This window comes from Bacillus rossius, chromosome 6 (genome assembly GCF_032445375.1).
Source record: "Bacillus rossius redtenbacheri isolate Brsri chromosome 6, Brsri_v3, whole genome shotgun sequence".
Taxonomy (NCBI): domain Eukaryota; kingdom Metazoa; phylum Arthropoda; class Insecta; order Phasmatodea; family Bacillidae; genus Bacillus; species Bacillus rossius.
Window position 1 is genome coordinate 33,413,653 of NC_086334.1, and position 26,278 is coordinate 33,439,930.

General features: G+C 39.9%; 1 protein-coding gene across 3 annotated transcripts in view; it reads right to left on the bottom strand.

Annotated features, from left to right (window-relative positions):
* The window catches only part of LOC134533011 (carboxypeptidase M-like), a 76,274-nt gene that overhangs the window by 24,006 nt on the left and 25,990 nt on the right, over positions 1–26,278 (bottom strand). For all 3 annotated transcript variants that reach the window (XR_010075231.1, XM_063370138.1, XM_063370139.1), the window contains exons 2-4: positions 5,329–5,498; positions 3,003–3,263; positions 1,472–1,605 (exon numbers count right to left, since the gene is read on the bottom strand). Coding sequence is in view for 2 of the 3 variants with exons in the window: in XM_063370138.1 (XP_063226208.1) it covers positions 1,472–1,605; positions 3,003–3,263; positions 5,329–5,491 (558 nt within the window). In the remaining variant the exon portion in view is untranslated. The remainder of the gene's footprint in view (positions 1–1,471; positions 1,606–3,002; positions 3,264–5,328; positions 5,499–26,278) is intronic.

Here is a 26,278-nt window from a genome sequence, read left to right on the forward strand (position 1 = left end):
GTCGTCACGAGTTTCATCACCAACACATCATCACATGTCAAATATTTACGTACGACAGCAATTAATGTTTACAAGTTTTTTTTTAAATTGATATCGATGGCTTAGAATGAAAACCTTGTATCTCATAAAATACAAATTTTACAGCAGAGAAAAAAACCGTGCTACTGATATACGTGGTTTCTTTTTTTCCCGATAGAAAGCAGTAGGATGCACATTTTATTTCTTTCAGCCAAACATTTTGTGAGATACAAGGTTTTCCAGCCAAAAACATAAAAAACCTATTTTCGTCCAAAAATTGAGATACAAGGTTTTCATTCTAAGCCATCAATATGTTTGAGAGAGCGCTACATTAATGTGGCAAAATCACTGTACACTGTATAAATTTAAAAGGTTTCACCAATAAATTAAGTATGTAAACAAAACTTTTTTAAAATATACACGTACCTAATAATAATATTAACAATGCACAAGTCTAGTCCTTTAAAATCCTAATTCTGACATTTCAGTTATGTACTTGGAGCTGAACAATTTTCTTTATTGCAAATGATAGAGAAAGTAGGCCTATTTAAGACGGAAAATTAACCCGGGTTATTTCAATGAAATAATTTAACGACAATGGCAAGTTACAAGAGAGTTTTACAACTTTATTAACAAAAAATTATTATGGTGCTTAGTGTTATTTTTTTAATTTTTGTAGTAGCTATCTTAAATTAAAAAAAAAAAAACTGCAATAAAATTATTTTTTAGCTATAACTTTACAGGTGTATACCAGCCTAGGGATGCATTTTGTAGACCCTAAGCAGCATGTATGTTTCCAAATAATTTTTTCGTGATGAACCTCTAGCTGAAAATTTTTAGATCTAAATCAAACATTAACTTTTTGCAAAAATATTTACAGACCAGCTGTGTGTTAAAGCACTATCATTTTCTGTGTATCGTGGTTGGCTGAGTTTATTTGAGTTACATTTTTAATGTCAACACACTAATCTTAGCCTTCCAGTGCGGAAGCAAACAAGTCATTTTCTCTTACAGACAACCCGTCAATCATAAGGAAATAATCGCTAGCGAGAGAATGTCTTATTACGGTCTAAAGAGTAATCAAATTATTTTGCGAGAAATTTGTGCCTCTACTCAGGGGCGCAACAACTAAATTTCCAAAGGGGGGGCAATATACCTTTTTATAAAGAATGATCGATCCCCCCTATTGAAGCGGGGGTCCGGGGGTTCTCCCCCGGGAAAATTTGTATTTCAAGGTGGAAAATGGTGCTATTTAAGCAGTTGTATTATCTAAAAATTGATTACACAGCACTTTCTTTGCCCCCGTTTGCCCCCACTTCAAGGTTTCAGAAGGGGGAGGGGGAGGCCAAATACCCTTGCCCCCCCCCTGTTGTTGCGCCCCTGCCTCTACTCATCCAGAAGGTTATGGCCAGAGGGGCAGAGAGAACCCATGACACTGCATGCAGACACTCACTTGTATGAGGTGCAGCATCAGCTCCCGTCCCACCGCCTCATTGCCGTGCATGTTCGCCACGTACTTCACATCAGGCTTGCCAATCATGTGCTCGTAGGGCGACGCTGACACTACCATCACCCACAAGTCACGACCTGCGTCAGGAAAACCATGCACATCAACCTATTCACAAACCTGCATGCTAGGTGAAAAAAAAAAACAACTTTGAAACTTCAAAACTTTCTACCAGTTTATTTATGTACAGGAACGTACACTGAAAAAAAAGAGGGGGGGTGGGAATAGGGGCTGCATCCCCTCAAAATCCTAAATCTTTTATTCCGACAAAAAAATTCAAAGAATTTGAAAGCAAACAGTGGGGGCAAAGTAGTTATATCCCCCTTGGAAATGAAATTCTGTAAACATCCTTTTCAACATTTTTTTTTGTAGTAGCTATCTTAAAATTAAATCAAAACAAAAAAAATCTTTAAGCCAAGTCTACCATAGTTGTACTTTAAATATATCAAACACTTTATAACAAAATCAAAATGGGGAGAAAATAAATAAATAAATAAATATATATATATATATACACACACCTAAGAAACTGGTTCCATTTTTTTCCCAGATATACAAGGGCTGTCTACTTTGTGGAAGATTAATTTAATGCAAATAAAATTATAAAGTATTGTTACAGTTTTTATTTTTTGTGTGTATATCTTTGCACAAAAATACAATACCTGATAATTGCACGATCTGAAAGCACTATATCAAGATATCCTGACTAAACTGTTCAGGGTGCTAAATAGCTCATCAACCAAAGGCTAGCAAGTACATTCATGTAACATTCCCTTTCTGAAGTATTTAATTCTGTAATGCAACACAAACACGTCTGAAACTTAAGGGGGTTAGAGCTCGTCATCTTGCAATAAAGTTTCCGTGCTAAATATATTGGGTCGACAGGGCACAGGACTTAGCTTTCGCTACTTGCTGAAGTCAATACTTATGAACTGGTGAAAATATTAAGTTAGTTGTAGTCTCCAATGTGAAATAATAATGTATTTACTTGCGGCGCTTACAGAATAGAGCCTGTTAGTAAAGGTATAGAATAGGGATTGGGAATTTTAATTGGTGAAGTGCCTTTTTTTATGAAGAAAAAATTATATATCTATGACGTTTCATCAAAGAATCTTGACTTAGTGATAATAGTATTGGATAAAAATAAAACTGTATGCTATTAACTTAAAAACTCGTTATTTGCAAACTTGAAATTTACACAGCGATCAAAATGTTTACTATTTTAAGTTTATTTAAATAAAAGAAAAGGTTAGAGTGATATCTGCTTTTGCAAAACTAGATGCTAAATATCTTATATTAGGCTCATACTTTATTACTTTTAGCCATCAAGTAAACAGATTCTTTAATTATTGGCGTGCTGGAATTATTCTGTAGCGGATCACTGGTTCGCCATCCGTGGTATAGAAGGTCTGGGAGATATAAACCAAGATCCCCAGGACGGTGATAGAAGCCACCCGCGGGCTGCCGTGGAACTCACCCTGCACGGACTTGCCGATGGAGTAGAGCGCCGTGAGGTTGGGGAACCTGGAGGAGGTGGTCCGCAGGAACTTGGTGAGCTGCTCGTGGTCGTGGTACTTGAACTCCAGCCCCTGGGAGGCGTCGGCCGAAGACGTGGCGGCCCCCAGCGAGTCGCCGTAGTACTGGCCGTACGCCGAGTCCAGCGAGTAGCCGGGCTGGTAGTGGTCGCCGACCTTCCTCAGCGAGGCGGGGTCGTCGTCCTCCCCTCGCTCCCTGTCACCTGCGGGGTGCGACAGTCGCGGCGTCAACACGCGCGGCACCGAGAAGCAGGGGCGCAACAACAGGGGGGGGGGTACAATAACCCCCCCCCCCCTCTCCAACCTTGAGGTCTCAAAGGACAATTCCTAAACGTCAAATATTTTAACCAAACGTTTTCTGCTCTACCGAAATCAAATTAAATTAAATTTAGAGTGGTTGAAAGACAAACAAATCAGAATTCCCATTTTATGTACACTATTAAATCTGTTTGAATTGTTTGTAAATCGCATAAATATTGTGTAAAAACTTTTTGCTGAAATAATTTTCCATACGACCAACCATTACTGCATGGGGTGGAAAAAAACAAGGGTTGAAAGTAAAAAAAAAATTTATAACTACCTCAGTAAGGACACAATCAAATTAGTTCAAATTGTTTTTAAATCTTATAATTTTTATCTAAAACTTGTCTGAAACAATTTTCATAAGATGAGCCATTGCTGCAGGGGGTTTAAAAAAAGGGTAGAATATTTTAAAAAATACATAATTTCCATACAATATACACTATCAAATTCATTACAATTGATTTAATACCTTGAATTAATATCTACAACCTTTGTCTGAAATAATTTTTTATTCGACCTACCATGACTGCAAGGGGTGGAATAAACAGGGGTTGAAAAACAAAAAAATTCTTAACTCCCTTAGTAGGCACACTATCAAATTAGTTCAAATTGTTTGTAAATCTTATAATTTTTATCTAAAACTTTTGTCTGAAACAATTTTTGATAATACAAACCATTATTCCAAGGGGTTGAAAAAAACCTGGGGTTGGAATAAGAAAATAAATGAAACTTCCCTACCATGTACACTATCGAATCCAATTTTATTTTTGTTTAACTTCCTAAATATTGGCTAAAACTATTGTTAGGTAATATAAATTTTCATCCAACCAACAATAATTACTGTAAGGGTTGGAAATAACAAGGGTTAAATTAAATATAACCATTTTTTTATATTAGATATACTATACTATAAATGGCTGAAGCAATTTTTGATGAAATGAATTATTACCGTAAAAACAGGGGTGAAATTTAAAATAAATACAAACCTTTCTCTTAGTGTCAAATTTGTTCGGTATTTTTTTTTCAAACCATCTTAATATATTTAACCTTGGTGCAAATCAAATATTTATACCACCATGTTATTAGTGCAAGGGATGAAAAATAGTGTTTAAAGGTTAAAAAAAATGAAATAATTACCTTAATTGGCATATAATATGAAATTCGTTCTAAGCTATTCAAGGCTGGATACATTGAGTTAAAAATATTCGTAATATTTTCGCTGCATTTAAAATGAGCGAATATTTATTCAATCATTTTGTAATATTGGAAAACATAAATATTTTATGTACATTATTTTCTTTAAATTTTCCAGAAGTTTATAGAAGATTCCAAAATATTTTCAGAATAAATAGGTACTTATAAATCTACCTACGCTTCTTGGCTGCGCCGAAAGGGATTTTTGTAAAGAATTCTACGTTGAATTTCATGTCCGAGTTTTTCGCATTACAAGTGTATTATTTGCAGCATGAGAACACATGAGGTTACATGTTTACACAGCTCTGGCAAGAGATGAAACACTCGCTCATCGAGACCCTGTCCCTTCCCGCAAAGCTGGACTCACAATCATTTGCACGCCCGTCAAATACTTTTTTCCATTTTAATGCTGCCAACAGACCAAAAATCTTAAATACTGGTGGAAATTCATCTTATATAATTATATATAGACCACCATGAAAGTTAAGCACTTAATAAATAATTAAATTCAATTCAAATTTTTTTTCACCATGTTATTTGTTAAAATATTTTCAGTGTTAAAAATATTTAATGGAAGCAGCTAAACAAATAATTATCCTACTTGAAACCCTTATAAGACAGTAAATGACGCCGGCAATGGGTGATCTTGCTAACATTTTGAAGGTTATTCGACCCGTCCGTCCGTCCGTCGAAAGTTAAGAGCTTGGTGACGGACGGGCGGGTGGAATAGTCCGGGCGTGAGTGACGGAAGGGCGGGTGACGGGCACTGACCCTCGCCGGGCCTCGTCAGCACCCGCTGCTGTCCCTCGGCGGGCTCAGGTCCTTGGAAGAGGATGCGGCCGCCGTCCGCCGCCTCGGCCGCCATCGCCGTCACGTGCAGGAGCAGGAGCACCGCGGCGACGAGCGTCGAGGCGAGCCACGCGGTGGACCTCATGGCGCGGCTGCGGGCACAGGGTTGCCATTCATCATCATCATTACCACCACCAGGGGCGCAACTACAGGAGGGGGGGCAAGGGTATCCCCCCCCCCTCTGAAACCTTGAAGTGGGGGCAAACGGGGGCAAAGAAAGTGCTGAGTAATAAATTTTTAGATATTAAAACTGCTTAAATAGCACCATTTTCCACCTTGAAATACAAATTTTTTCCCGGAGGAGGACCCCCGGACCCCCCGCTTCAATAGGGGGGATCGATGATTCTTTATAAAAAGGTATATTGCCCCCCCCCCCTCCTTTTTGGAAATTTAGTTGTTACGCCCCTGACCACGACCACCACCAACAACAAAACAACAACAAACATCAACAACAACAAACAACAACAAAAAACGACGACGACGACGACGACTTCCATAGTCTTTTCTCAACGGATATTTACTAAAAATCATCTAAGCAAGTATACGCCATCATCACTTCGCGACCTTCAAAGGCCCTGTCATAATGTCGAATTTTCGCTTCCAACACCTACCGACAAGCTGTGCCAAATAAAGTTGGAGGGTCATGACCTCACCGAAAACGTCACTAGCGCAGCCCATGTTTGTTTGATGTTGTTTCGTGTTGCAGATTAAAAAAAAAAAAAAAAAAAAAAAAAAAAAAAGGGGAGGGGTTTACCACGATCCCAGAGGTCTTGGTGTTATTCCTAAGCACGCGTCGAGTCCGGGCTGAGGGAACAGAAGCAAGTAGTACTTCATGCCGCCGCGGAGCGCCACCATCGCTTCCTGCCGATAGCGGCCGGAACTCGCCGCGGGAGAGAACACACGTGTGTTGCGGAACTGTGCGGTCAAGGAGCGGGGCTCGTGTGCCTCGAGGTCGGGAGGCCCAGCGCGTGCCAGACCTAGCATCTGGCACCAGTGGCGTACCCAGGATTTGTGTATGGGGGGTGTTAAGAAGCATGCCCCCCCCCCCTCGTATTAAAGCGAGGGGTCCGGGGGTCCTCCCCCGGGAAAATTGTATTTTAAGGTGTAAAATAGTGCTATTTTAGCAGTTTTCGGTACTTAAATTTAAATATATTAATGGTAATAATTTTATTAATTTTAATATGAAATTTGTTTGAGTGATGAATAAGAAATTAATTAAAGATTTGGAGCAAAGGGGAAGGGGGGTTGGAACCCCTAATCACCCCCCCCCCCCCGGCTACGCCCCTGCCTGGCACGTCCTGTAACAGCATCGACTTACAACAACTTCATGCACACGAGCCATTGCTTCATGTAACCGCAATAACTGGCAACAAAGATTAAAAGATAAACTCGTGGATATAGGTACCAAAATCAGTTGATATCAAATGTTAATTGCTTATAACAGCACAGATAAATCCGTGGAAGGAAATTTAGTCAGCAAAATATTACAGCACTGACTTAACAGTGGGCTGACGACGAGACAGAAATCACAGGCAAATCATCATTGTTAAGGCAGTAAATAAAGTGAAAAGTAGATATATTATAAAGTATGTTAATCCCTTATAAAAACAATTAGGTACTTAGTTAATAAGACATTAAACAAGTGACGTATTAAGGTTCCTAGATGTCCCGTTAGGTATTCTCCAAATGTCGTGCAGCGCTCCGCAGGTGTTAACAAACTATTTACAAACCGTTCATGATTCCTTGAAAATGTCTGATAACGAATAGTATTTAAGAGCCACTGCATGTTCCTACACAAGTTTCGTCCATGACGTGTATTTTTGGACAGCGAAAAATTCTAAAACGGAAGTTTTCACGGGCATTTCGAGGTATGAAAAATTCCACACACAGCGTTGTAAGTTGTATAGGGACGTGCTGGAAGACTTTGTCTTTGATATTCCATAGGGTCACCCATGGACGTCGGAAGGATATTTTTTTTTTGGGGGGGGGAGGGGGGACTTCAATTGATTTAGTTGTTGAGGAAGATCCATTCCCTTGGGGGGAAAAAAAAAAAGCAGGGGTCCGGGGGTCCTCCCCCGGGAAAATTTGGGGTTTGAAGGTGCAAAAAGGTGGTTTTTAGGCATTTTTCTTTCCTAAATTTTCTAATTATAGTTGGTTGCAATATATAATTTATTTTTACAAAAACTATTTTCAGAGAACACATTTGTAAAAACACAGTTAACATATCTGCTGGTGCTATATCCACACAAAATCATTAATTTAAACATCAAGAGAAACTACGAAACTAAATATATTATTGGAGGGGACGAAATTGAAGACTTTTATTATTGGGGGGGGGGGACGTGCCACCCCCCCCCCCCCCCCGGTTGTGACGCCCATGTCACCGCTACAAGTCTCACAGAGGTACCTTACCAAAGCGAAGACTGACTGCACGCCAGTTCGGTGCCTGAAGCGTAGAGGCGAAGGGGCGTGTGATGTGAGAGCCAGTGTCGCCTTTAACGCCCCCGCGCTCTTACGGCTCGTGCGATCGACATAAACCAGCATATTTTTATTTTTATCACTGTAAGCCAAGAAAGTAGTCAATTGTCAGTTCTCCGGTTTTATATATATATAAATATTGATACGTGTCACGGAAACACATTAACAAAAATAATAAAAGTTAGTCTATGTCCATCTGGAATAATGTGAAACCATTTCTGACAGAGGTCCGGCAGTTTTCGAGTACCTATACCTACTACGGACACACAAACAAACCCAACTCCCTTTACAATATTAGTGTAGATTTTTTTTTAATATTGCTTCGTAAAAACATGAAATCATGAACTAGCTCAAAGATCATCCAGCAAGCTGAAGAAGCCGTGAGCATAACCGTAGACTTAGAAACAAACATAAATCATATGATGTATCCAATGGAAAAAAAAAAAGGAACAATGTGGAGAGAGAGGGAGGGAGAGAGAAAATGGCTCTTGGCTTTCGGGGTTCGTAAAGTTTGTTGGTAAGTGTACTTCAATTCCGAGAAGTTAGTTTGCAAGGCGTCTCTTGCCAAGCCCTCCAGCATAATACAGAAAAGTGGACACACTACTAAATTAATTAATTAATAAATAAATATTATCTAAAGACGGTATTCGTAGGACATGAACGGATTTGCAATCAAGAGCCCTAGACATTTTGTTATTTCGAATCCTAATTTACGGAGCTGCAGGTAGTCTGCAAACAATAGGTGCTACACGGTACAATAAATTAGATAATATCTCCATAAATAAAGCTGCTGTTTACTTACTAATTTCTTCTTCCCGTTTTAATCAAACCAAACTAAGCGTTGTAAAGTAAGTAGACTATAAAATCAATAAAACCATTTAAATGTCGTTGCGTATGCAGCAGAAATAAGTTCCTTTAATTCGTTGCTACAGTGACCAACAAAGGGGCCTTGGAATGGACAGGTATGTCTGTGGTTTTTAACGAAGCCTTGTAGACATTATGCTTATGCTTGTCCAAGAATGTTTGGTCTATGGGTAAATTAATTATTACTGTCAAAAAAAATTAAGTTACACGACGTAGTGGAAGCAGTCTTATTGTTGAGTTTTCTCCTGCATTTTCTTCTTTATTAATATGAATTAATTGTTAAAATATTGGTTTTACCGTTTACTCATGCGCTAATTCCTTCATATCTGGAAGACAAATTGCTTACTCTGATGTGAAACAACTTTTGGAATGCATCTATACTAATATTATAAAGCTGAAGAGTTTGTTTGTTTCAACGCGCTAATCTCAGGAACCACTGGTCCGATTTTAAAAATTCCTTCAGTGTTGGATAGTACATTTATCGAGGAAGGCTATAGGCTATATTGTATTATCAATAACATAAGGAATCCTTACTAAAAGTCCAATTTAGAATCAAATGCGTTGGAGGGGGTTAGATACAACATGCAGTACACGTACGAAGTGTGTGTTGACAATGCCGCAGGCGCTAGAAGTTTATTTCCTATTGCCACGCACTAGATATCATTCTTAATTTTCCCATACAAGTAAAAAACACCCGTGATATTACAACGAAGCAATCAGTACCCTCATAAGAGTTCAATTAGTATTTAAATACTTTTTATCACTTTAAATCGCAAATCTAAACTACTGTTTTTTTTCCCTCTCTCAGTGTTTAATTTGTTTTTTTATTGCCCTTTTTTTCAAGTATATATATTTTACAGACTTAAAACTTCACAGTAATGTTTCTTATGTTACGCAGCATGACATTTTCCGAAAATTAGATCCCATGGGTGGTTAAAACCAGACTGCCGTAGCGAAGTACGGGTACATCAGTTGTACGATGCGTGCACGAGTCGGGAAACTATCGGTGCTATTCATTTTCTCGCCGGTACATTATACAGCATTGTAATAAATTTTCACTGAATTTTTTTTATTTAGCATTACTGTAAATGGGAGATGTGGCTTAATTTTTTTCCCATTAGTATAGCCGTGTGAAGCTGGGTCGGGCAGCTAGTTTAGAAATAAACACTAGAAAGCCAATCTTATCCCCTGCTCCTACGCGAATCTATTTTGAAAGGAAATAAGAGCATTAAGTACGAAATCCTGTTGTCCTTGCGAGCGAGCGAAGGTCTACAACTGTTAGGTCCAGCATGTTCTGGTCATGGCTGCCGTAATGACGTCGAGGAACTGTCTCCCGGCTGGGGTTCTCGTGTGCCGTGCACAAAGACAAAACTAGGCACCGTCATACACAAAAAAACAAAAGCATTGTCTTACCACGCCCACATAAACATATAGGATTGTTACCATCACACCGAATATTATGTGTATTAGAAACAGCTTACTGATTTTTCATGTTGTTGACTTATTTTCTTCGCATGGCCATACAATTATTATACAAGGTGAGTCTGAACTCGGCCGACAAACTTCTGTCGAAGGTTCATCACTACTTGTGGTCTCAAGTGCTTCCAACATTTTAATTTATTCATAACTAGCTGACCCGGCGAACTTCGTACCGCCTTAGCGTAGCAATGATGCATTACTTTATTTTGTATAGCTGACCTATCTTAGGTATGAGTACCTATTCAATTTGAATCACTATAACTGAAAAGGACCTTACTAATTTAATTAAATAAAAAACAAAATATATTGTCAAAATAGTGTTTATTCCATAGGATTCAATAATTCCACTAATGTTTTTACAAATTGCTATTGAACAACTTGGCATTTTTAAGTAAACAATGAGCTCAATACCACGCGCGCTCTATAAATCAACTAATAGTCTCTGTACCCCTCACTGCTTCTCTCTACTCTAATGCTTTTTGATAAACTATATTTTTAGTTTTATGTTCTGGCGCGTAAATAAATAATGTTGATGGTTTTCCGACACGGGAACAGGCGACATATAATTGGCCATGTGAAAAACATGGATTTTCTAGGTTGATGCCACATACACTTAGCGACTGCCCTTGCGATTTATTTATTGACATTGCAAATGCAAGCCGCACTGGAAACTGTAAACGCTTAAAGCTGAATGTCATAAGGTTACTTTAAAAATATTTATATTGTACAAAGTGTTGGGTTAGTTTGAAAATAATTTTATATATGATGGTTCAGTATTCTTAAATTTTCTAATTTTCCGTTAAATTTTTTCTTTCATAAGAACCTTCTCGTGACAATAACAAACACAACAAAAAAAGAATTAGTGAAATCGGTTCAGTCATTTACGCGTGATGGCGTGACCAAGGGAAATAGGAATTCATTATTCTTAAATTTTCTAATTTTCCGCACAATTTTCTTAATTTTTTCTTTCATAAGAACATTATCCTGACCATAGCAAACACAACAAAAAAAGAATTAGTGAAATCGGTCCAGCCGTTCACGCGTGATGCCGTGACCAAGGAAAACGGGTTTCATTTTTATATATATAGATGTGAGTGCCTGCCAAACAATCAAGTAACTTATAATACAAAACATATAAACATATAAACATTACACTATTATTAAAAACAGTGTTAATTTTCATGTCTTCAATACAATGATAATCGCGCATGTCGTTGGTCGTGCACTCGGCATTAGACCTAGACACCGTCTGCTTCCCTCGAGAAGCCCCGAGCTAACGTCGTGGAACGATGACGCAGATGGGGCTCGTGAAGAAAGAGATTGAGAAGGTTTTTAGAGGGGGGGGGGGAATGGGGGGTGGAAGAGAGAGATGGAGGATGCCTCGGGCGTCTGGAAGCTCGGTAAACAAGGACAGTAAACTGGCTGTATCGATCGCGCGGTAGCTTCCTGCTCCGAGAAGGCTGTCATATCTTCCCTCCGTCTCTCCAATCCCTCACTCACACCGCGTTATCCCCCTCCCCCAACCACCCCCCCCCCCCCCCCCCGCCTTCTATACACAAGACAGTCTGCTCACTGCCAGTCGCGTTCTAGGCTCACCACGCCAGCCGCGATTTCATCCCAGTTGTGCCAACGAACAAACCCACAATACGTCTTCAACATCTTATAGAAGACATTTCTTCGCCGAACCCAGCAGGCTGTACGTATCACCAGAACACCACCATCCTCTTGCTTTTTTTAAAATAAATAAAAAACTGAACTCAGCTTATTAAAAAATAAAAAATACAGAATATCAGAATATGTTATATATATTTATGCTCACCGTTATTTTGGTATGCGCAGTTTATAAATAATAACCGAACTTTTTTCTTTCAATTATTTTGTGCAACTTAAATCATAGTGGTTCTAACGATTTTTTTTAAGACTTAAAAGTAATCAAGGATAACTACACACTTACGCATATAAGTCTATATTAAATGAGATATGTGAGATAAACTGAGTCGTAATCGTTAAAACCTGTATGCAGTTAAGGGGCACAAGGCTATACCCAGAGTAATCGTGAAACATTTTGGAAAATGCTGCCTGGCATGGACGTATCCGACGGCTGTATAAAACGATACTTGCAAATAGAGAAGATTATTCATATAATATTTAACTTGGAATCGCCTCCTGTAGGATGAGAGACGGGAGAGAATCAGAAGAGAAATGGTCGGCATGTGCTGAGTTATGCAAGCGCTATTTTTTTTTTTAAATATGTGTATTTGTGTCAGTGAGGTGGGATGATAGGAGCGACGCACGCTGGTGCTTCTAGCGCGGTATCGCCCCTAAGCGAAAGGCTCTGAACTGGTGTGCAATCTTATCGTCGTGCATAGCGCAACTATGAGATTTGAGTGGTGACCAAAAGCATTATATGGTGGAGAAGTTAAGTTAAAGGCGTAATTCAAATCCCTTGAGAACTGTGCAAGCGAGCTAAGTGTTTTATGCCTAATATTTTTTTTCTGAAAACACATTTTCTTTTCTTAGAATAGAGTTAAAAAATTAAATACGAAAGCAGAGCTACTCTTCCGCCCTCAGCGTATTCTTAAAAGCTTTTCGTAAACACACACCACTCGGATATCTTGAGCAGGTTTCAAATCGCGTGGTTTCGCCTGAATCCCTGCTCGCCGCATGTGCGCCCGGGGCGGACACTGGAAGGTGGAGTGGTATTGATCAAAAGCTTTACAGGCGGATAAAAAAAAACAAAAAAACCGGGCAGTGGTTCCTCAATCCGGAGGATCCGATCCGGTCCGGGCCACCTTGAATCCGGGTTTCCCAAAATCTGCCCGGACACGGCCCGCCTCGCTGACGTCACGCCTTGTCGAAGGACGGCCTCCGAGCGGTCTGGCGATATTTTTCCAGCCAACAGCGCCAGCTGGTGACATTCCGCAGCCTGCTCTGCAATGGCGGAAGCCTCTAAAAGGTGTGAGAAAATATTTAGCGAACTTACTAGACAGACACATCCGAGTTTCAGACGAGAAGATTGAGTTCTGTTCCACTGAGAAAAGAGTTGGCCAGGTGACTTGTTTGCTCCGGAGAGTAGCAGTTACCTGGTTGCAAACGAATATCAGGCAGTGCTCGATCAGCGAGTGAGAATTCGTGTGGGCTCTCGATTGCTGGGTTGAACAGACTCTTTAGTTGAACGTGTAGTGTAAGTGTTGATGGGAGGTGTTCTTTTTAAATTCATTCATTGGACTATTTTTTTTGTATAAATTGTAAACCACTATAGTTTAACAAGTGTAAATATATATATATTAATTTATAAGGAGAATATAGATTAACTAGCTGCAGTATCCGGCGTTGCCCGGGCTCAAAACAGGGTAAAGGGGACCTTTTTCGAAATCAGATGTAGTTAGTAATTGTATTCTTAATTTGAATGTCAAGTGTGCAAAATAATTTATATCACTTTCAGATCTCGACAGACGTTCTGCCAGTGTATAGTTATTTACCTGTATATATCGAAAAATTGGTGGTCTGTATGTAATCTAGACTTTATAAAGCACTATAGAAAAAAGCTGAAAAATAAGAGATTACTAATATTGAAATGATTCCATTATCTAGCTAATGCTCAGCATGCATTGCAATGCCTCATTCGGTTTTGTTTTGTAATATGTTTAAAGTAGTTACACATATAGAAATAATCCATCCTTATCTCTAAATATATATTTATCTCTATTTATATATATCTCTATCTCTATTTATCATTTATATCTACATATATACATACATACCTCCCACTATTTCTATCTCTTCTATATATAAATCTCTATATAGCGCTATACATCTATATATCTCTTTATATAACCCATTTCATTCTCTATACCTCGCTCTATCTCAACTTATCTCTCTGTCTCTCTCATTCTCACTCTGTATATATATCACTCTATCTCTGTCTCTCTTTTATATTTCAATAAATTGTCTCATGCGTGCGCTCTTAGACAACAAAAACAGACGAAGTGCCGCTAAATAATATGAAATAAACACATTTTTTTGAAACGATTCGTGCTCCAACTATTGAAAAATAGTTATACCGTCTCAGAAACCTTCACGGACATCCGGATAAATGGTATAGGAACGCATACGGCACAAACAAACGAAAATTAAAGACATGACAAACGCATCGAACGAGGATGCGTTTAAAATTCAAGGCAACTCTATATATTGACGAAGTTAAGAACCAAACTGTTATTAGTACCTTTATTTTGCTAACCGCTGCGAGCTCCACTAAGCGGGCTGGTCTCACCAAGGAGAAAAATATGAATTTGCAATACCTGTATGATCGTGCGATAGACATAGAAAAATGACACTCACTCACTATTTGTATGTCTATGACCTATGATATTTTCTGTTATAAAATGAAATTTTCACTTTTTCACTCCTTAAGGATGGAATTTCATATTAATATGTAGCCTATGTGTTATTCTGATGTATAAGATATATTATTGTAAAGTTTCATTAAAATCCATTCAGTAGTTTTTACGTGAAAGAGTAACAAACATCCATACTTACAAACTTTCGCGTTTATAATATTAGTAGGATAAATGACTATCAAACGGAAACTCTCTTATATATACATATATTAAGCAACAAGTAAGCTACACTTTGTGTTCATTATGTATATTCATAGCCGGAAATACGGAGTTGTCTGGGTTTGCACAGGACCATCCATCAACGTCTTGAAATCACGTCCTACAGAAGTAGAATTTGGGTGGGGTTGACTAGTACAGAATTTTAATGGTCAACATCTACGATGCCTATACTAAAACGTGAGACAGCCGCAGTGCAGAAAAAAATAAAGTGACCAATTTTTCTTTTATATTTAACTAGTGTTTAACAGTTAACATTTTACAGATAAACCGGCAATTATTTGCATTTCACGACATGATCTGTTATAACTTTTAATTATGTGTTACGGCTTATAGTAATCAACACTTTGCCACTCATACCTAGTATACTAAGATTTTTTACGATTTTTTTTACCACCTGCTCAAATCTCCTTTGTTCTGCATGAAGAAACGTTTCTAGCTGTCTGGCTGTCTTCATAGATGGAACTTTTTGTGACTAGCGTTTGCGAGTCATGATAAAAATTAATTCAATTCACTAATAAAATTAACCTTGAACCTACAAACAAATCGATAAATATCAAAATCAGCTTAATTAAAAACACATGCAGTGTTAATTGTTGGAGAATGAGGTAGGAAGTTGCCAGACCTCACTATATGACCGTGTGGCGGACATAGAGAAATGACCCACACTCACTGTTTTATGTCTGTTATAAAAATTCATTTACCACTTTTTCACTACACTAGGGATGGAATTTCATAGTAATATGTGGCCTGTGTGTTAATCCAGGTTATGAGGTAGCTGTATGCCAAACCTCATGCAAATCCGTTTCGCGGTTCGGGCGTCGAGGAGTAACAAACATACACACTGTGATAAATTAAAGGCCTGGCATCTGTATCTTTGGGGTAGGACCGCCCATTACCACAACTCTATCCGCGCCTATGTATATATTATGGTTTCATTAAAATTTTATAAATGCGGTTTATGTTACATGGCTTATGGATATATGAGGACATTACCGACTCCTCTCATTTCGACAAATAAACGAACAAGGAAAAACGGAAGCACAGATTTAACTGTGGACGGAGGAAGCTATCGTCTTCCCGGTGCTCAAGGCCAATGAAGAAGACACGCACTCCGCTACCGACTACTCTTGTTTCTCACAACTGTCGGTCGAGCTGGAAGCAAGCAGGTCACTTGAAATTCCTGTTTCAGCCCAAGCTTGGAATCGCTGGTGGATGGGGGGGGGGGGGGGGGGGGGGGAGAATCACGTTCACAAGGTACACAGAGCGTGCTCAAAGGCTTACAACATTTCCGTAAAGAGTAAGGGGGGGGGGGGACGACTTATTACGGAATAATAAACCAAAAGACGCCATATCTGTTTCAACCATTTTTGAAGTTATAGGCCCTACTTCTTTATGCGCGTTATTAAAAAAAATTACGATGAGCGCGCACCATGCAATGAAATTTTACATACAAAAACGATCTAAGACATACAAATAAAAATTAATATATGTGCTTTTAAATCTTATATTTTAGTGATTTATACTGAATGCTGGTCCATATCAATAAAAAAACATTTATTGTGATTATTAGTGATAGGAATTGTGTTTTTAAACTTTTTAAAATGTATTTATCAAGTATATTTATATGAGTGAGGTTATGTCCCTTATGTATAATTTTTTTTGGATTCTAAAATATTATTATATTATTATTTAATAAATAGATAATATAAGTAAATTAAAATAAACTTTCAGCATATTTTTTATTTTCATTATTAATTAAAATTTATTTGAATTTTTTATCTTGATTATATTTATACTTACCAACCGTATAATTATCACTTCATTAATTTTATTTTTATTTCTTTTAAGTATTTGTATGCAAAATTAAAGTTAGTTTTTTATTACTTACGCCAAGTAAGTATAACTTCTAACGCATGTACATAAGTAAGTACATCAACCATTTATGTATTGTTTAACATGAAAAAATTTGTCTTATTAATCTCAGACATTAATTAAATTATATACTATGCCTTAACGAAACCAACAATTTGAAAATCGATATAAATTATAATAGCCCTATCCCATATATAAGTCCTTTATGTTTTCTTTTATGAGATAACGATATCTTTTGCAAGCAGCCGTGTTACGCTGAACACAGTTTACGCACAGAATTTCGATACGAAGTGTTTGTGAAGGTCTGGAAAACTTGGAAAAACAAGAGAAGTCACGGAATTTGAAAGTGGTTAGGAAACATCTGGGCACTTTTTAAGTTGTGAAATTTAATCTGAAATACTGTGTTAGCTAAATAACGTACATTGGGACTATAATATGTGTTAACTGCGAAATAAAACTAGTGGTATCAACTAAATATAATTAAAATAGTACTATACAAAAGTAAACGAAAATGCCAGAGGATTCGGGTTCGATTCGCCGTCCAGGTCATCCATGCTTCGTATCCTCTTGTGCAATCTAAAATTAAGGAGTTTTAAAGGACCTATTTACTTCATCACCTTCAAAACTACATATTAATATGTAGAAAACTATTTGTAATATCACAAATACCTGAAGAAAATAACGATGTTTAATAGTTAAAGCACAACAATTAATTTGTTTGTTTGTTTCTGCTCTACCGTCTGTAACGACCGGCTGTCGAAGGGACATAAGGCCTGGTTTATAAACAACGCAAGAACGCAAGATCGCAAGACGCGAAATATTCAGCAACCAACTTTGCAGAGTACCATTTATAAATTACGCGAAGCGCAATAACGCAACGCAATTGTTAAACTTCCAACTTTCTTGCGTTTTGTCTTAGGTTTCCGACGATCATATTAGAAGAGAAGTGTTTAGAAAACGCAAACGTTTTACGATGTTCTGTTTACTACATACATAATGTTTTTCACTAGTTAAAACTTACACACACTAAAGTAAATAATACTTTTAAATCAAATTATTGACATAATACATATTTTGTTTTCATCATTAACATGAATTGTCAATTGGTTTTCTACTGTTTTAAAATTTTAAGTTAAGGGTTGGTAACGTCTTGCGATTTGTGTGCTTTATAAACGACTGTTATTTTCTTGCGTTGGTTGCGTGATGCGACGTTGCAACCGTTGCAACAGGTTTATAACCTGCCCGTTCTACAATGGCACGGAAATGGAGACGGATCACGTAAACTGAGACTTATCTCCCGAAACATTTCACTATCGCGTCCTTGCTGCTTCCATCATGCACGGAAACGTAACAAATGGGAACTAATGAAATTGTATTTTAAGGTTGCGAAATATTAAGCCGTATTTACACATGTAATAAAAAAAATAAACCAGGGAGTGATAATATAAAACAAGATATTCTTGTACTTGGAACAATTTTTAATGTATTGGGAACATGAACAAACATGGCTACCACCGCAGCCGAAGTACTCTTGCTTCTATTGGTCGCACGGAACAACGTGCTAACCGAAGCCAACCAACCCGTCTTCCCTCGCACGTTGCTGTAGAAACACTGTTCCGTGAGATCCGTCTCTGTTTACGTGATACCGTCTCCGCATACGTGTCATTGTAGAACGGGTCTGAGCAGCAATAATAAGATAAAAAAAAAGTTTCCACTGCACGTCCAGGAAGAGTACCCCCACCCCCTCTTGCCCACCGCCTACTCAGACACTAAACATGGTGTCTCCGGACCTGCCCACGCGCCTGCAGCGACCGGGTGACCCAGATGGTCCCCGTCTGAGCGCAACGGTAGCGCCCCCCACGCGTCGGCGCCTCCCATGCAGCAATTAAGGGTCCGCTCCCCGTTTCTTTCATTTAGCGCTCACAACATGATTATATTTGATTATTTAATAAATAGATAATACATAAATAAGAATGAACATTCAGCATATTTATTGATTTTCATTATTAATTAAAAATTTATTTAGATAATTTTACTCAATTAAATAAATTTATCCACTGTTCATATTAATATTGAATACTGGGTATTTATTAAAAAAATTGTTTAACTTGATTGAATTTGTACTTACTAACCGTATTAATATCACTCAATTTATTTTATTTGTTTTATTTATATTAAACATGTGCATGCAAAATTAAAGTTAGGTTTATTTATTACCCTCGCCAAGTCAGTGTAACTTCTAACGCGCGTACGTAAGTACACGCAACCTTTTTTTTTTATTGTTTAACTTTTGAAATTGAAATAATATATACGTGTGTACGTATACATATATTGCATAACTTTTGCATAAGAAGCTGCCAAAAATTACATTTCTAACGTTTTTCCGATCAGTACCCAGGATTCAAATAAAATAGCTTATCATCCCGCCTCACGAACACAGACACACCCCTGACGACAATTCTTCATCAGAGATCTCACTTTCTCGCCAAGATGGATTCCTGGCCACACTCCCGCAACAAAGCACGGGAAACAACAAGTTCACGGCTGTGGAGAAGCTTGATTGTTGTGCGACCGGCGGCCGTGGAAACTGACTGCAGAGGGCGGAGAGACGGGACGCCCGCGATCGTCGCTGACCGGAACGCGGCAACGGTGCCGGGGAGTAACGGTAGTGCCCACTTTCACCGCGCCGCCGCGCTGCGGGGCGCATCCTCCCATTGTGGGCGCTCGGCGTGTGACGCGGGCTTGCCGTCTGTCACCGGCGCCCGAAGCCTGCCCGTCACTCTCTGACTCCGCCTGTCCGTCAACCAACAGCCTGTGCAGAAATTAATTTTTTTTTTTGCGGGTGGGGAGGAAGAAAGGGAATTGAACCACTTTGCCCGTTTTTTTTTTTACATTCAAATATTTTTTTAGAATTAGGAAGGGGAAAAGAGAGTTTACCCATTTTCCTGTTTACTCTCACAGCTTTTAATCTCGAAATTGTTTACAATTTATGCAATGTGTCAATACCCACTGTTTTTCAGCAAAACCTCGAAAAAAAATTCAGTCACGACTGAATTGTTCGGACGTTGAGCCATCCATCTGAACGAGCAAACACAAACTCCACAGGCCTGCGTTCTGGCAACAATTGACCGGCGCAATGAAGACACAGATATAATCTATTCACACCCTCAAAAAAATTTTTCGGGCCCTCTGATTGGCTGCAGGTCATGTGATCGACGGACGGATGCTGGACGAACAGAGGCGACGGACTAGTGCAATAATTACGTCCTGAAATACCTTTTCATAATTTTTTTTAACGCCTAGATTCATAGTTATTGAATGGTCTTGCCAATTTGTAGGAATAGCATCAACGTTTTCATTATTTTTGTCAAACACACGGTATATTATAATACAGTATGTCCATAAAAAATGTTCCTCGTTATAAATATTTTTAGTATCAACTATAAGCAATGTAGAGTGTTGGTTTAAGGTCAGAAGAGTAACTCAAACCGTTTTAGATAAGCGGATACGCGAGTACTGCTTTGTTTTTTTTCTCGCTTGTAGCGCCACCATGTTGAAAGAATGGATCTTTTTGTACGAGAGTGGTTGAACGTCGAAGTCTCTGACCGTAGGATCGGTCGTAATGGTTGAGACGACAGAGCTCTTTTTCGCTTGGCCTCCAGCTCTCGGTGCACGGCATGTTGTGGGAGTAATTTCACGAATGCGACAGAAGTCAAGGAACATAAGTGTGTAACAGCCACGGTGCTGCCATCTGTGGCGGACGGCGCAAACCAAAGTTAACAAAGACAAAGGGACACTTCAAAGTATTAACTATTTAATAATTTTAAGAATGTGGGCAGTATTCTAATAAAATCTCTTGTCCAAAATCAGGTTCAAAGCCGGGGTTTTAGTATATTTTGACGTGACGTCTAATAAATCGATGAACGCCGGCTGCACGCACGAAAAAGTGTCCCGTTTCACACATTGTCCCGTTACGATGTGCCCGTTACGCTCAATGTACGCTTGCGCTGCATCTATCTCTCTTCCACTAAATTGGAACGTAGCTAAGAACACAATTTGCGTTCATTTATAACGCTCTGGCATTTTTTTAAATGAATTCTGCGTCGAATTTTCAGTGACAGAATTCTGTATTTATAAGTGCATCTGCAACGTGAGAGAACACGCGAATCTGCTCGTCACCGAGGTTAGTAAGATGTTGACACATCGCAAGAGTCACCAAAAGAAAGTCCCAGCCTGTCACGAGCGCGTGACGCGGTGTCTCCGGCGCGGCTAACAGCCTTTCACCAGAAAACAACTCGCGTGAACTGGAGGGCGGCGCTATGCGGGCACGACGATCATCTCCACGCGTCCGGGAGAAACTGTCTCGTCTCGCTTCCCAGAAGCCCTTGCCAGCTCAGCGCTCGCCGTTCAGCTGCGCCGCTAGAGGTTACTGTACACTCACGGACTTCTCAGCGATCAATTCAACTTGACTGGACAAGGAGCTCTTCGTAATTTCAAATAACTAGTGACCGGAAAAATTCGCGGGTTCAATGACCTCTAGGATGAACTCCACAGTTCTACGTACACTCGGTCAAATGCCACCCACTCATTGGCTGCTGTCTTGTGAGACAACGTGTGTCCCAACGTAGCAGCCTGTGATTCGATAAAGCTTTGGTCGGGTGTTTCTCACTGGCCCAGCTTCATTCAGGTGAGTTGTGAGCCAATAGCAGAGGCAGCACTGAGGTATAAATATTTGTATTTTAGCCTATCGCGAAATGAATTCGCGAATTTTTCCGGTCTCTACAAATAACTAGAGACCGCAAAAATTCACGGATTCAATGAACTCCAGGATAGACTCCACTATCCTCTACACATTAGGGCAAAAATGCCAACTGCTCATTGGCTGTTGACTTGTGAGTCGTCTCGACTGGGTAGCCTGTGATTCGACACTTCTATGAGTGAGAATCTATAATTGGCCCTCATTACTCCAGATTAACAGTGAACCAATGTTGAAAGCATCACTAAGGTATAATTATTTGAATTGTAGCGTTTCACGAAATGAATCCGCGAATTTTTCAGGTCTTTGCAAATAACTTAAATCTTCGTACGAAATACGCGCCTACGCCATATTTATACTCCCGAGTTGTACGTTTTGTTCCAAATAAAGGTGTACACACGCGTGGACAAAATAAGATTGTTCTTACTGTAGACTTAACTACTTTTTGAACATTTTTTTTAGTATACCAATAATATTCTTTTGAAATCATGTTCAAAGTAAGTGAACCGTTAATTTACGAATATAGCAGACAATTTACGAAGATCCCTGGATGACTTGTAATCAAGCGTTCTTCATAAATTGAAGCTGAAAATGTGACCCTATTTGGCCAGTTGCCGCGAGGACAGCTGAGCCAATCGAGACAATTAATTAAAATCTAATTGACTCTGGAATTTTCCGATCATTACAAATTAAATATATGTTTCCCTTTCATTAAATTTCGCGTAGTTAAAGAAAATTTAGCGTTAAGAACATTTTCTTTGTCAGTCCGAAATGAGTTTAACTTGAAACAATTCTTATGTAACTGACTTGAAATTTAAAAAACTAACGTTTTATAGAGTAATCACAGGATTAATTAAGTCTTTATTATATTGTGATATATTAAACGCGCACAAATATTTATTTCCGCAAAGCAGATTAAGTGTACCGACCAAATTTTCAAATCATATCTACGCACTATCCAGCTCTGGTTAGCAATATTCCAATTGTCCTTTATTTTTTTTATCACAATTAATAAAGCACACGGGCAGGCCTTTTACAGAGTGGATATATAATCGAGTAAAAGTTGTTTTCAGCCAATGACAGGCCATACATAGCATGTTCTCGAATTTGCGACACGGCTTGTTTGTGCGCGCTTGCTCCTAAATTCCGCGGGCTTCCAGAGGCTGCCGCGCGGAGTGCCGTGACTGGAACGCCAGTGTTCTAGGAGCTTCGGGCGTCGTATCGGGTTGACCCGGATGACGCGACACGCAGAACATCGTGCGAGGCCATTCCAGAAGGATGGCCGATGGGTATAAAAGCGTCGACGCCAGCCTCCGGGCCACTGCAGTGAAGAGGGCGAGTGACGGGTATATCGGGACTGGGCGTGTACGACAAACAACTGAAGTAGCTCGAGACTGTGGTGTGGGACAGAGGAGCGAGGTAAGAGGCGAGCAGTAGTGAGAGCCATTGTTTAGCCGAGTTCCAGCGGGGAGAGTAAACTGTGAACTGGACCAAAGATTGATTAATTTGTGAACATACATTTTGAGCACTGTACTTTAATTAAGATTTTAAATATTAGTAACCAATACACCTGCAATTAATTAATTGGGCTAACCTTTCAAACATGTTTTCCACTCGTAACAATGCTTTATCCTTGTAGTGGTAAACCACCCTGAAAGTGATGTTTAATAAACAACTTAGCTGTTTCGTGAGTGTTAGGCTACAGAAAATAATAACGCCGTGGACTAATTGTGATCTTTATCGAGCGTTACGGGTGTGATATACGGCATAATTTGGCGTAGCTGCACGCCTGGAAATTCTCAAGGAACGGTCGCTTCTCGCCGCACGCACTCGTAGCGGGAGTAAAGTCCCCTTCAGCACTGCCGGGACGTTACCGGCAAACTCGTGACGTCACACGGGGAAAAACCGTGAAGCCAGACGGCCTCCGAGACGTACTTTGGTCCGGCTTGGCGCAGCCGCCACCAGTCGCACCAACACAAACACTCATCGCGAGACGCCCAGCACTGCCAACTCATTTACATCCAGGAAAACAGCACTGTGGCCGGTGTTCCAAGACACAAAAATGAGGGTTTAGGTATTCAATATGCTACACCTGTTCCCTAAGTTTCTAATATTTTTAGGGACCATATTTTGGTTTCCTATCCGGTGCCGATCTGTCGCCCAAATTACGCGCATGCGCGGAGCTCACTTTTTCGTTGATTTCGTCCAGATTAAGTACCCGCGTCTGGCGCCAGTAACTCGTATGTAGTCAGTTTTGTGATAATCAGGGTACGTACCAAGCGTGTTGGTGTGACAAATAAAACTTTATGGTATCAAAACTATCCTGGAATAAATTTTGTACACTTTAGTGGTCATAACAAGAAATAATCGCAAATTAAAAAAGTATTAGAGAAAATTCGAAGTGCGGTTCTATATCTGTGCGATGGTGCTGCTGCCTCTAGTATTTTTGCCGTAACAATTATATCGATGGTTGCGAAACGTCCAGTTTCTGGCCTCGCGCAGGTCACCGTTTATTAATAAGTTGCCGATTTGTTTCCATACTGGGATTCGGTTGGGACACGTTCTGGAATACGGCCCGCGAGTTAGGTTACGGTCGTGTCACAACCACAACAAGGCAGTGCTTATTCGCTACCTTACCCGAAAATCGTGGAATACCACCCTATATTAGTTAGTACTTTATACTATTACTGTGGGAGGAAAGCATCGCGAATACCCGGTGAGTTATATTTATTTTCAGCCAGAAATTATTACTCCAATATCATAAATTGTAAAAAAAAAAAAAGAACATAATGGACCCACAACCCACGCCCTAACAAGCTAAAAAAAAATAATGGAATGTGATACAATTATATAATAACAGTTATAGTATCTAAGATAGACACCTTTAACTTTTATGAATAATTTAATGAGTTAACTCTCGATTCATACCAATCTATTGAGGGGGGGGGGACATGGTTGAGTACAATATTTAGTGCCTTGAAGATGTTTCTGTTTCCACTTAAAGGTACGAAGATCCCTGGATGATTTGTAACCAGCGTTCTTCGTGGAAGTTGTTAGCAGTGTAGGTACCTACGTGGTCGCAGCGGTCCGGAGAGGAGCTCCAGCCGCGGGGAGTGACCCGGATGCTGCGCGCTCGTGTTGCCCGGAGACGCCGAGCGGCGAAAGTCCCCGCGCCCAGTCGCGTCTTCCCCGGCAGACGCGATGCGCGCAAGTGGGTCGCCAAGCGCCCTGCGCCGCGGTCTTCCCCCCCCCCCCCCCCCAACACACCCGGCACTGTGCGTGTCTGGCTCCTTGGCTCGCCCTTTGAATATATATACTGTATAGAAGTCGCCAGCCCAGGTTAAAATTTCTAATACGGTTTTGAGGTAGTTGGCTAATTCACCGCCGCAATCGCCACCATCCCTAGGGCATCGACTTGTGGTGGTCCCTAGCGGACAAGTGTCGAACTCTTCAAACACCCCTTCCCCCTCGCGTTGAACGACCTTGAGCTGCAGTGAATGATCGGTGGGGGGTGCGGGGAATGACAGCGGGCGACAGTGCTGCGCTCTAACGTGTAAATAACAACCTAAGACGATACAGGACGTTACGGCAGCGCCCTGCAGCGGTGAAGTTCCCAAGCTGCTCATCATACGCTCCTGAAAAACGTAGAGTAAATCCTATCCACTCGCGACTTCTACTTTTACAGTATATATATTCAAAGGCTCGCTTAACTCCGTGGCGCGAAGCACCGCTCCCAACGTTCCCAAGTCTGCGCCGCGTGACGTGTCTGTCTCCCGAGCAGCAGTACCACAATTGTTCGAGCACTGGCCACCACGTGAGGGTTCCTACAAGAACTGTCGACGTGTCAACAGTGGCAGGAGTGTACGTTAAGATCCTTGCGGTACGTCTTGAGAACTCTAAATTTGAGACAAGTTAACCTGTCACAGACAACACTTCTAAATTGTTTAGCTGACTAAATGTTAATAAAATAATATTTGACCTCATATTTTGACATGATTTTCCGACCGGAAGAATGAGGATTCGACACCGCTTAAAAGTAAATATAGCTCAGTAGAGAAGACTGTGATCGTGGTCGTTACGCATGACTCTACCGGTTAACACTTGCAGTGATGACGTAATGAGCGTTGGTGGGGAGCGTCGAACTACAGTCGGCGAGAGCCATTATTTCCGAAAGTAATAGACCGATCTGCGTGATTCGAACTTTAATTTGCTCGTGAGTGAGCACTGAATGGTGCTAGTTGAGTGGAATAACTATAAAGGTACTAAATTTGGTTTTGGAGCCATTGATCGCAAAATGCTTAAGCGAAAGCAGGTAATGTTGGAGAAGAGAGATAAAAATAAAAAAAAGTCACACGCAGCAGAAATTGAAAATGCAAAGAAGGGTCGCAGGTATCGAAAGAGGCAAGAAGTAGCCGAGAGAAATGAGCCAGTGGTGCAAAACGAGCCCCCGAACGAGGCGCGAAATTTACGCTCGAGCGAGCCTCAGAGGCGACGGGGAATGCAAAACATTGTTTGGTACTGGACGTGGATGTGCTCTCTGGTGATTCTGATGTTGATAAGGAGTCAGTTGAGCCAGTGGTTGTGAACGATGGGCCGAGTTTGCCGCGGTTTGGTGTCGCAATTTTTCTGGCGTGGCCGCTCGAACGTCAGGTAAGACGTTACTTGAATTCATGTCAAAAAAAAAACGCAACAGCAATTTTGTTAAATTATTTTATTTATTTCATACACAACTTTCCGTTAAGCGGGATGGAAATTCACGGCGTATGCAGTCCAAAATACAGCCTTACTTTTTTGCATATTA